General features: G+C 40.7%; 1 protein-coding gene across 17 annotated transcripts in view; it reads left to right on the forward strand.

Annotated features, from left to right (window-relative positions):
* Window positions 1-12,382, forward strand: part of TSPAN4 (tetraspanin 4) — a 486,303-nt gene that overhangs the window by 279,613 nt on the left and 194,308 nt on the right. For 5 of the 17 annotated variants that reach the window (XM_052810444.1, XM_052810432.1, XM_052810430.1 and 2 more), the window contains one exon: window positions 242-333. The exons of the other annotated variants lie outside the window; for them this stretch is intronic. Coding sequence is in view for 1 of the 5 variants with exons in the window: in XM_052810432.1 (XP_052666392.1) it covers window positions 242-333 (92 nt within the window). In the remaining 4 variants the exon portion in view is untranslated. The remainder of the gene's footprint in view (window positions 1-241; window positions 334-12,382) is intronic. 17 annotated transcript variants of the gene reach the window in all.

Genomic DNA, 12,382 nt, shown 5'->3' on the forward strand with positions numbered 1-12,382 from the left:
CTTTTGTACTGCTTCTGTGGGTGCTGCTGGGCTGGCAGGCTTCCATATGCCCCTCCACATGTCCCTGCTTTGGGACTTGCCCTTTCTTGCTCTTCTGCCTCTGTTGGCAATATATTCTGTCTCTGGAGTTACCCATGCAGGTACACACTGGTGGGTTCATTCTTTGGATGAATGTTGCAATTGTGTAGGTAGTGTTGACAGGGATTTTCTGGTTTTCTTTTTTCTTACTTCATTTGTATAGACTGTACTTTCCTGAGTCTTCAGAAGAAGAACCTGGGGCCATTGAACCAGAGGACCTGTGTATCCCCAAGAGGATTCTGTCACCAAGGAAGTGTTAGTAATGAGCTGTCTCTTAAGTCTTCCACTCTGCCCTGGTTGTTTGTCTCGGTAATTGGTAGGTGCACTCCTCTAGGAAGCCCTAAACTTGCTGTCTGCTTCTTTTGAAAATGTTATTAATTAAGCAGGAAGTTGTATTATTGGCTTGAACTTTATAGCTGCCCTTGACACTCCAGAGGGTTTGTGCAGTGATCTAGATATTGTTTATATATGGCAGTCTTTTTTAATTACCTTTGATCCTAAGTTTTTAACAGTTCCTTCTAATCTACTACCTGTAAGCCTGACAGAAGGATCATGCAACTGGGAGAGTTTAATTCTAGTATCAGGCAGAGCTGAATAAGCTATTAAAAATGTTTACTCATGAGTTATTTGATCAAATTCATAAAATGTGAAAGCAGCTTTACAGAAACAATGTAAAAATGTAGCATAAATTTAGAAATCTCTGCCCTTGCTGCCCCCACTTCAAATTGACTGTTTCAGAGGAGCACGTGCCTGTTAAATAGCATGACAGAGGGACAGAGGCAGCAGCACTTTTGTATTTGGTGCAAGTCTCTAACAAATGCGTAATTTTGATCTTTTGGCAGCATTTGATGTTAATAGACTGCAAGGTGCTTTTTTTTCCTGCAAGTTAAAGTGGTTGGTGATGTGCCTGGGGCTGCTTCCATCCCTCCCTTCTATGTGATTTGTGTAATTTTTAGCAGCTATAGGTCACTTGGTTGTGAAAGGCTTGTCTTCAAAGAGTTAAACATGCCAGTTCTTGTGGAGCATTCTTCCTGCTTCTTTTAGTGAGATCGTGTCTGGGTGGAAGTGCCATGGAGAGGACTGTGATACCAAACCTTGCTCTTGTAGTTGCACATGTGATGCATCTGTTGATTAGTGAGAAATTATGTCACTAGCTAGGGCTGCTGGAGAGAGACCCTTTTGCCATCACTCGTTGCCCAAAGAAATTGTGGGTAGCAGGAAGATCTCATGCATGTACAGACATATGTGTTGGGGCAGTGAGGGAGGCCAAGAGCACTAAGGACCTGTGTGAGAATTTGCATGTATCATTCACAGTCAGAAAGTGTAACTTTCATTTGTATGTCTTACAAAGCACTGTTCTTATTTATCATTTCCAAACCTCTCATCAACAGTACTTATCACAGCTCTTGCCTGCACGGTGATTTCCTCTCGACAGATCTTTAAGCAGCACAAGTGCTGCTGCTGGAGTCTGCTTGGATCCCTTGATTCTGTGAATTTCCTTGATTCTGTGTCTTTTACCCAGCATTTTCCATATTGACTTCAGCTTCTCCTTATCTTCTTTAGGGAAAAGATCCTAAGGAAGGTTTGCTACTGACGCTGCCTCTGCAGAAGTGGTCACCCATCTCAATGTCTCCCTTCTCTTTGTCTGGATGAGTTGATTTAAACATTTCCTCTGGATGGTTTTATTGCAACTGATTTTTATTATTGTTATTATGATCATTCTGAAACCACATCAGCTATATCCTCAGGCTTTTTTCTTTTATTTATTTGGTATTCATTTTTCATCACACAAGCATTACTGCACTTGATCAGACAAGCATTGTCTAATCCGGAGCTCATGCCAGACACCTCAGGAAAAGGTGCTGAAAACCTAAAATGGGCAATTATTCCAGGTAATTTATGATTGACTTATCTGGGGATGTTAAGACCATGTATGTAAAGCCCAGAATGGTGTTCCAGTGCTGTTGAAACCAGTGTGAGAAGCTCTACAGGCTCCAGTAAGATGAGGATTTTGTTGACCATTTGTACCAGCTCTGGAGGTTAAGATAGTAGTTTTTTTAGAAGACATGTACTGGTATAGCTTGGAGACTTTGTAGCGTTATAGTTTTGAAGATACAGTTCCCTCTGTTCAGTCAATACAATACTGTCTTGGTAGGTTACAGGGATCTTTCAGTGGAGTAACCTTCCCAGTGGTTATGACCTAATTTGTCCTTCTGGAATGGCATTCCATCGATTTTTGTCACTCTGCCATGCTCAGGAAGTGCCTCTTTTGTCAAAGCCCTCTTTTACTGGCAGGTATTCAGACTCATCTGTTTTAGCACTTGAGCTTGTCATATTGGTATACAGGCCCTTATTGCTTCTATTTCTGGGCTCGTGCCTTTTTTGCATGCCCACCCCCAACCCCCCCACCCCCCTTTTTTATTCTTTTTTTCAATTCAAGACCTGTAATACCCCGAAAGTATCCAAAATGTACTTCTTCCATTTTGGTCTGTTTTTCCTGGAGTTCACTCATGGGTATTCTGTCCTTGTCTTCAGTTATCTCTTGATTATTGGTTCAAAATTTTAGAAATTGTCTTGTCTTTAACATTGTGCAGTAGGGAATGTTTTGGCAAACAGGACAGTCTACCCGTAAACCCATTCAGATATCTTACCAACTTGACCCTTAAAAGTGAGCACTTGCCTGTGCTAGGAGGAGTTTTATCAACCCCTTAATAAATGCCTGTTTTGCTGGTATCCACAGGAACTAGTGCCTGAGTTATCTGGCAGAAGCATCCTTCAGTTGGTATAATCAATTGCTACATTCCATACCTTCAGACTAATCAGACCTGATTTGACATAAACCCCATGTGTCTGGAGTCTAAATCCAGGATGCACATGAGAGGTCAGGGAAGATTGTCCACAGCGGGTCTGATTAGCACATGGTTTTTTTAGCTTGGTCAGCACTCCTGATTTTGTAACGGGGGTCGTGATTGATGTATTGTAGTTCCCTACGTGTAAGAGAGCTAGTCCATGCAGGCTTTTATTGTCAGACTTTCCCTGCTATCATCAGATGTGGTTTCACTAAATGTGCTCAGTTATAGTGAAAGATGCTGGGTATTAAAATACGTTTAACCAATGTTTATGTTCAACTCTGCAAAATCCAAAGACAGTTCCTTATGTTTGCCTTTTCCTTTCCCACATCTCCACCTTCATTAAATATCACTGATTCATGTCTATTCAGGAAATAGCAATTAGGTACTTTCATCTGGTAAGGCAACAAGCTCCTGATCAACAAAATGCTGCACATCTGTGAAATTCCAGGTCATACAAGGACTGCCAGTCCATGATGCTCCCGTGGTGCTGTTTGCTGCCTGCTCACATGGGGGGATGCAAGGGCTGCTTTCCTATGGTAGCTGCCAGTCCACATCACATCTCAGTCTGTAATGAAACTGTGTGTCACAGAGCACAGGAGTGTTGCAAAGGGTCCCCAAAATTTTGCAGGACAGACAACCCGAGGTGGCAGAGCTGCCTGCAGCCACAAAAGGCAAAAGGGAAGCCCCAGACTCCTTCTTTCTTGCTGCTCTTCCACAAAAGTGATTCCACCTTCTAAGAAGCCCTGGTGTTGTCTTCAGCTGTTTTTTTCTTTTCTTTGTTTGTTTTTATTTTTTTCCCAACTTTATCAGTCATTCTAATAAAGGTTGATATTTTTGCTTACATTCTTGCCCCAGTTACGTCCTTAGGCTATCATGACTACATTTTAGTATAGTAATACCTCTACTTCTGCATAGATATATAAGTTTCCCTGCAACGTAATTTTCCTAAATTGAAGCCCCCCCCCCCCCCCCGGGGACTCATCCAGGTTTGCCAGAAACACATTTGGCAGCATCCTGGAGAGGGACTCTCATTTTCCCTAGATTACTGCCTGAAGTATGACGTAAGAAAAACCTTGCAGATGCTTTGTGCATTAAATAAGGAGCTTTCCCCATGAATTTAAATCTCCTATAGCTTACTTTTTATGATTCAATAGTGAGTTATATTTGCTTTATATTTTGTAATTAGAGGGCAGAACAGATGGCAAACCCTCTGTTTAAAGTGAAGTGTACTGAGTAACCCACAGTGCTGGGTGCTTTGTATCTTGCTAACCAGAATTCGGAGAAAAGTTGTGCTCACTTTTCTCAACCTTGCTCCAAGAGCTTTACGTGGAAACAATGTTAGCAGAAACATTCACCAAATCTCACTTAATAGCAGCACCATTTCTGCTGCTACTCAGGCCAGCAAACTAAATCTGGTTTAGAGTAGCTGGGGAGGATGTTGGGAAACATCAAATATCATGAGCAGAGGCATCCTTATGAGACAGACACTATAAAGTGTCCAGTTTGGCAGCTGGGGAACAAATACGTCATTAGAAGTAAAGGCTTTGGCCAAAATATGAGACCAGCTTAGAAGAGTTCAAAGATTCTTAAGTGAGAGTCTTTTAGTAAAAGAAGGATCTTGATCCTTGATGAATTTCAGTATACAGTACAGCTTGACAACTTCAGTATCCTTGTATCTTTCAATGATATAACAGAATTTTTCATTCCTTTTGTGTTGCTGTGTTGATTTGCTTCATGGAATAGGTGCAGGCAGGACTCCATTTCAGGTGTAGGTAAGCTGATACTTTCCCTGCTTCAGAAAATTGTTAGGAAGCTTCTATTAATGAAATATTTGCTTTTACTATATTTGCTTTTACTTCTGCAGAGAAAGTGTAACAGAGCTGGTAGGGTATTGGACGCTGCAATACCTTGGCTTTGCTTTTTGGAAGAGGTGCCAGATGAACACTCATTCCAGATATGTAGGTACATTCCTTTTCAGGGTAAGCAGGAGCAAAGAAGTGGGAGAAGGCAGTGGAAAACATGTGATTTAGAGTTCCTTGGTGTTGACTTTCTGAGATTCCTTTCCCTTATCAACCATTTAGAAAAGAGTTTATCTGATGTCAGCTGTAGGTCTAGACAGGTGTAGGCACTAGCTGGCAGGTAGGAATTATTACCAAAGATGCTCCTGCATTCAGACTTTACCTATGGGATAAAATAAAGGCCAGTTCAAAGCTCTTCTTTCTCTGACTCTTTGAATTCTTCTTTTTTTTTTTCCTGCCCTAACATTTATCTGGCTGTTTCACCATCATCCATCTATTCCCCTGCCTACACGCTGCATCTTTTTAGCAGCAGTTGTGGTCTGTGAAGTCTATATAGTATCGTGGTGAGAATTCAGAACGAACCAGTGCTATTCTGTACTCTTTTTTCTACCCCCCCCCGCTTCTTCTCCTTCATTAAATTCTCGTTCATTTTCTTCTTTTCTTCTACCAGTGTTTCTTTTGCATCCAATTTTCCATTTTGCATCTAAGCTGGTCCTGCTTTGAGCAGGGAGTTGGACCTGGTGACAATCTGTATCATTCTCTTCACTGAAAACCATCCTTTAAATTGCAGAGTCCACCACCAGCATTGCTAATCATAATGCTTTTATGTGGAAATACCCACATTTTCATGTCACTGTGTGGTGGTCCTATTAAAAGACAAAGCCCCCCATACCTGGAATTTGTCTTATACCTAGGTGGCATCTTGGATTAACAACAATAACGTTAGTTTGATGCTATGCATCAGCCTTTATATCATAGCAGTATTTGTATGTCTCTGGTTAAAATTTAGGCCTTTGATGCACGATTGAATTACCATGTCAGCTGAGTGCTGATGATAGTCTACATATACACTTATAATCCGTGATATATTTGAGGTAACTCTGCTTAGCTTCAGTCATAATGAAAAATTCATATTTCTTGAAGTTATTGGTGCTGAAAGCACACAGGCAGTGTCACAGCAGATGAATTGACAAGTAGTAACCATTTAAACCAAGGAAATCTTACTGCGGGTTGAGACCTTAGTTCAAAGGTTCTGGGTTATGTATTCTGAATCGAGCAGGGTTAGGCTTTGAGTGACCGAATTTCTGTGGATAGATATTATTGTTCTTATCTGCATTGAATAGTGCTGTGTTCAGTTGGTAGCCTTACTGATTTTTGTGATTTTGTTTCTAGTGTGATTTACTAATCTATGTGAAAATGCATCAGAATCTGGTCTGATGAACAGAGGACAGCAGTAGAGGCTTCCCTTCTCTGCCCGCCCCCTCCCGCCCTTGAGTTCAAGACTGATGGCACTTTCAGCAAAGTGCCATCAAAGTAAAATATTTGCTGTGTTTAAGATTGCAGTTCTTCCAGAGAATCCTTACTCAAACTGCTTGGTCTTGTTACCTTAAAGCCCTGAGGCACTTACTTAATATGCATTTTTAGTGAAAAATCTGCCTCTGAATACACTTAGCCTTGGACAGAAAGCTTCAAGAAACTCATAACAGCAAGTAGATGTGGCTTGGAAGCTAGGTGACATACTCCATAATCCCATCCCTTACAAAGCTTCAGTAAAAACGTCCCAGTTGTATTATCGTGTTCACGAATTGTACTGCTACTGCCAGGCAAATATACTTTTCCCCAGCAATCTTGTGCTTATTATCCTCTTTTTTTCTTTTTTTTTTTTTACTTTTTTTTGGGGGGGGGGCGGGAAGGAGGGGCAGCAAGGGGAAAAGGTTGTAGCAGCATTTCAGTCTGACATTCATGCAGCTCTAAGAACTGTGTTTTGTCAACTGCTCTCTGAGCTCCACTCTTTTTACATAACAGATTCTCAGGTTAAGAGAAGCTGGGGGAACAGAAGAGTGTTTCAATGATTAATACCACTGCTGGGCACCAGGATGTCAGATTGCTGCTGCAAAAGAGATAAAAAAAAAAGAGATTGAGGCCAATTTTCTGCTGGATGCCCAAAGGAGAGAAAGTCAGGTTTTTAAAGGTGTTGAGGAACCAAAATATAAAGTAGGTATCTTTATGTCTGCATGTATCTTTAGGTGCATAATTATTTTCAGATAAGCAACCCCTTTCTACTCTTGAAAGATGCTTATTATCCTATAGTGATTACAGAGTTAAGTAATACTTTTAACTTCAAAGAAATCTGTTCCTTTTTTATGGTGAGGAATCAGCAAGGAAAAAATCCCTATTATTATAGAAGTAGGCAAAAAATCCTCAGATGTGGACAAAGAGTGTGAGGAGCCAAATCCCTAGCAATATGCACAGCTGTAGTGGTCTTGAAAGCAGTGATGCTCTGCTCTGAATTAGTTGTGAAGGCTCTCATGCACAGTGCGAGGAAAATGATGAGGCCTGTTTAAAATGGCATCTTGCAGGAGTACACCACCTGTGTTTTCAGTGTTTATCTGTGAGAGGGCAGATGACTAGGAGATGGAAATGGACTTCCATGCTCAAACCTTCTTCCTATAACAGCACATTTCTGCAGTATGAAGCGGTTAAAGAAGTTGGAAGTGACTTTTATTGATGTCTTCTATTTTTAACAAGTAATCAGAACCAATTTATTCTCCTTGATAGGGTAGTGTATAAGAAAGCAGAGGAGAGGCAGCCTAGGGGGATGTGAAGCGTCTTACTAAGGATGTTTCCCCTGATATCTCAAACAAAATTTATTTAACTGTTTGGGGTGGTGTTTCTATTTCCCTTCCTTCACTTCATTTTGTTAAAGCCATGCTATTAAATATTGCTACTGATCTGGATGCTGTTAGGATCAAAAGTATTGTAGGCTGCAAGAATGTGATTACGACTGCATCCCGTAAGAGTTTTCTGTGACACCGTTCTCTAAGGCTGCTGTTCTGGGAGGTTGATCTAACTTCCAGGACAGGAAATCTATACAGGTGACAAATACTCAAATGACTCTTCAAGGTGTTTATGTAGGAGTATGATGCCTTCCAATTGCTTAATTAACCAGTGAACACCTGTAGACACCCTGGTGTTTTCTTCCAGTTGGAAACTATTCATGGATGGGAGAAAGAAAATGGCTTGTACTGCAGTTTTGCATGGATCTGGAAGGTGTGGGGCTGCTCAGCTCTCTAGAGGAAAGGCACTGTTCTCTGCTTCATTACATTCATTAAACTTCATTACAGACCTTAAGTGTCTGCAGCAATGCTAGGGAATCAATACTGCTCTGCGTTTCCTCTGCAAGAGTCATTTTCTGAGCTCTAGTGCACTCTGTGGTACCACTGACCTAATCCAAAAAGGGTAAGAGATACTTAATCCAACAGCTTCTTTATCTTTGTTGCTCCCCACTAATCATGAAGGCCAAGTTCACTCTCAGGTTAAAGATTGAGCTTAAAGACAATTTCTCTGGGAATCCAGCCATTGCAAAGAATTGATTTCACCTGCCCTTCCAGAACCCTGGGCTTCGCCTGGGCACAGCCATCCTTCAACCCTGGCAGAATTCCTCCTCCTCCTCTCCAGCCTCACCTCTCATTGCAAAGCTCTTAGTTTCTATGATAAATAGCACTGCCCACATGCTAAAGTTTTCCCCTATCCGTCTGATAAGCAATCACTTATTGCTGATGACAGAAAACTGCCTACAGAAATCGATAGCTGATGTGTGGCAGCCCTCTCTTCAGGTGAAGGCAGCAGTGAATACAGATGAGGAGAGCAAGTCCCTTGATATGAAGAGGATTTACAGCCTATATTCATGTGGCTAGAAAAGAAAGGGCTTAGGAAAAGCTGATATTTGGGGTGAAAAGATGGGATTGTGGATTTCAGTGTCAGTAGGTGTAAGGGCTAAACAAATAAGGCAGTGTAGATTTGAATATGTAACCACCTAGCATGTGAGACTCAATGTTTTATTTAAGAAATTGTTACAGAGGAGTTGGCATCAGTCTTCTGGGGTATAGGTGTATGTGAGGGTATGGGTTTGGGTAAGGATTCTGGGGCAAGCGCTGGAATGAATTCAAGAGGTGCTTGCTTTCTTAGCACAGCTGGCATGGTGTCTGTGGATGTGAACATTGGAGAGTACAACACTACTTGTTCCTGGTGTTACACATGAGTTCAGGTTCTAGGTGGTTGTAATGATCTGGTCTGACCTTTAAGAATAAATCTCTGTGTGCTCACTGAAATAACTGTTTAAGATACCGGTCAGCCAGTGTAGAAGGGGAGGGGAGCTAGAAAGCAGTGTACCCCTCTGATAGAATTGTTTCTATTGATACTTTGATGCCATCGGATTATTTCCATCTGGTTGAATGTTTGTTATTGTGGAGGAAAAAAACTTTAAATCTCCACACAAAGATGCATTCAAGCCTGCTACTTTCTTAGCTCACACACTAATTCCCTTATTCCTCCAAACTGACCCTATCATGTTTGACATTGTTGGATTTTCTTTTCCCAATACTTTTTCTCTCTCCTCCTCTCTAAGCCATTTCCTCTCTACTTATCCTGCTGTAAAACTTCATTGTTCCCTTAGATTGCGATTGACTCTCTTGCAGCAAGGTGATTTACAACACTTAGCAATGAGCATGTTATATAAAAATTAATTGTATTCTGTTCTACTGTCTGGATTGGGTGGGTTTTTTTGGTTTACTTCCAACTTAACATTCTTCCTTCACCTTCTAACCTATTCTATTGTACAAAAATAAATACTAGTATGAGTGCATATTATCCACTCCAGATAAGATCTTGTGGACTTTATTGTGGACTCTGGCAAACTATTTATTTGTTCTGTGCAGTGTGGATTGATTTTGTTCTTGTCTCCTAGATTTTTCCTTGACTTAGGGATCAATCTAATCTCTAACTTTTCTGGTACTCTGTTCAGTTTTTTTCCAGTTCTCTGATTATATCTGATTGTGGCATTGTTTACAGTGACACACTGTAATTTCATACTTCTTTTTTTTTTTTTTTTTTCCCCTCCTGAGATACAGCATAATTTCCTTTGAGGTCTTCACAAGTGATTGCCATGCTGTGAGCCAATAATTCAGCTGGTAATAAGAATGCCCTGGGCCTTCTTTAATGCATATTTTAACCAACACAAGGTCTCACAACATACCAAGAATTTCACTAAAATTTCATCATCTCTATCTTAGATTTTTATTTGTTCTTGTTGGTTAGAGAGATTGGCATGTAAATATTTTCAAGTCCCTTGAAAGCACTTTTCCTCTGTGATATTACCAACGAATGTACTTTGAATTACCTTGCGGTAACTGGAAGCAGTTGGGACTGCTCTGTCAGATTACACAGGCTCTTTAAAAACTGTACTGCATAGTTTAAATGCACGGGGTCTTCTCCTTTACCTGGCTGTGCAGTTTCAGGGAATGGGGAAGATCACAATGACTGTATTTTACTTTATGGCCCACACCATTCAGTGCAGGGCTTCTCTGAGCAGCTCTTCAATGGCATAAAGCAGTTAGAGCAGAAATATGTTTCCTCCTCTTTTTGGCTGTGCCTGGCTTTCAGGTGGCAAAACAGCAGATATGGTGCAGATCATTGCAAATTATCCTCCTATCTTTTTCCTTTTTAAATTATATACAAAACTTTGTCAAGAATGTTTTTGGTTTTGTTTGCATTGTGCTTAAAGCAGTGGGGTTTCGTTCTTGGTTGGTCCTCAAGCACTACTGTAATGATCCTGATTATTAGGAACAGTAAGATCTAAAAAAGCTAAGCCTCATCAAAAGCCAGTTAAAGCAATTGGAAGGAAGCTGACTTAATTAGCTTTACAGCAGGCCCTTCTCCAAGTCTGCCTATCTACTTAAATAAGAAGTGGTAGGGAAAAGCACTTACAGATTATTTTGTTCTTTTCTCTCTTTTGTTTTGGCCACCATTTGCAAGTGCCTACCTGTCCCAGCTGTCTGTTTTCTCATTGCCACCTCCTCTCAGTAGGATTTACAAACCACACACAAACTTGCAGGAGGTGTTTTACCTTTCTTTTCCCCCCCGCTGAAACCCTGCAAGTAAAGGCAATGTACACTATATTCTCCTTCCTTTACATGGTCCTTCCCAAGTGCACAGTGAATACTTCAAAGACATTTGTTTCACTTAATTGATTTTTCATATATTCTAGAACTGCTGGAACAAGTACATTAAAGGTTTTGATCCTGCAATCAATAAAACTAGTTGTGTGCTTGCACACTTCCATAGAACCCAGAACTATCAGGGCCGGTGAGAGAGCATCTTCTCTGCCAGCAGGAAGGAAGGATTCTGTTTCTTGCACTGAAGTCTCAAGGAAGTTATTTTGGGACCTAGTGTTGCACCACTGATTTCAAGGATTTTTCTCAAATGCTTCAGTGGATGCACAATTACACATAGCCTTTAGATTCCGTTTTCCTGCACTTCAGAAATCACTTACACCTTTTAGTGCCTCCCATTATGACAGTACAGTTCTCCTAAATAGTGAAAAAGGGCATGAGTGGGCATTTGGGGATCCTTACCAGCTCTTGAAGACCTTATGATCTCATTTTAAATGAGGTAGATTACATTTTAATATTAGGCATTTTTTGGAGTAGGATTATTACAGGAGTAGGCTCATTTGGTGGAGGTACACATTTTCATGGTACCAGTGGGATGACATTTTTGTCCGCTGTGACAGTTTTGCTTACAAAATTGTATTCCTAATGTCTTTGTCATCAGAATGCAGCTAAGGAGTTGTCAGAAATTTGTAAGGCAGAAAGAAGATCCTCTCACTCTGAGAGCACTATATTTAGTTGTGCATTAATGCATGTAATGAATGAAGACTTGTTTGCATCTGAGAGGTAAGCAGAGATGCTTCGAAGATGTGCATGGAGCAAGCATATGCAATTGCTTATCAAGAGTTAAGTCCTGTTATTTTCAGTGAGGCTCATGCAGTAAATTACCTGCCAGCGTAAAGCAGATTATTTGATCCTCCCAAAGCATGCAATGTGTCTTTCTAGATGTGAGAGTAGAAAAACAGAGCTCCAGGTGAATATCCTCCACACAAAACCAGAGACTGGCAAGTTTCTATTGTTGATAGCAAATTGACTATTCTCATCAATACTTGCCTCTATCAGAGAAAAACATGTTTCCAGTATTTCACATGCTGACCTTTTAGTGGATGTATATGCAATCTCTGTGTGTTGTTCAAATTGTTGTCACTGACTGGATCCTTAGAAAAAAGGATTTGAGAAAGAGCATTTGGCTGACATCGATAAGAGTTAGTGTATTTTACAGTCCTAGAGTGCTGCGTCTTGCAGTGTCTTTGGCTGCATGAAGTAGCTATCATGCTATCATATCGCGTAACAAGAGTTTTCTACTTGCAGCTCTCACCATTTTCAACACTCGAAATTAATCAGGCTGGGTAAAACACTGTTGTAGATGATTTGAGAAACAGCTGAATGAAACCAGAACTCTCTAAAAATGCATTGATTAGGTTGGCCAAGATCTGCTTCACCTTAGTGACTACAGAGGGAACATCCCTAACAGAAATGGGAAAAA

The sequence above is a fragment of the Harpia harpyja genome, chromosome 16 (assembly GCF_026419915.1).
Source record: "Harpia harpyja isolate bHarHar1 chromosome 16, bHarHar1 primary haplotype, whole genome shotgun sequence".
Classification (NCBI taxonomy): domain Eukaryota; kingdom Metazoa; phylum Chordata; class Aves; order Accipitriformes; family Accipitridae; genus Harpia; species Harpia harpyja.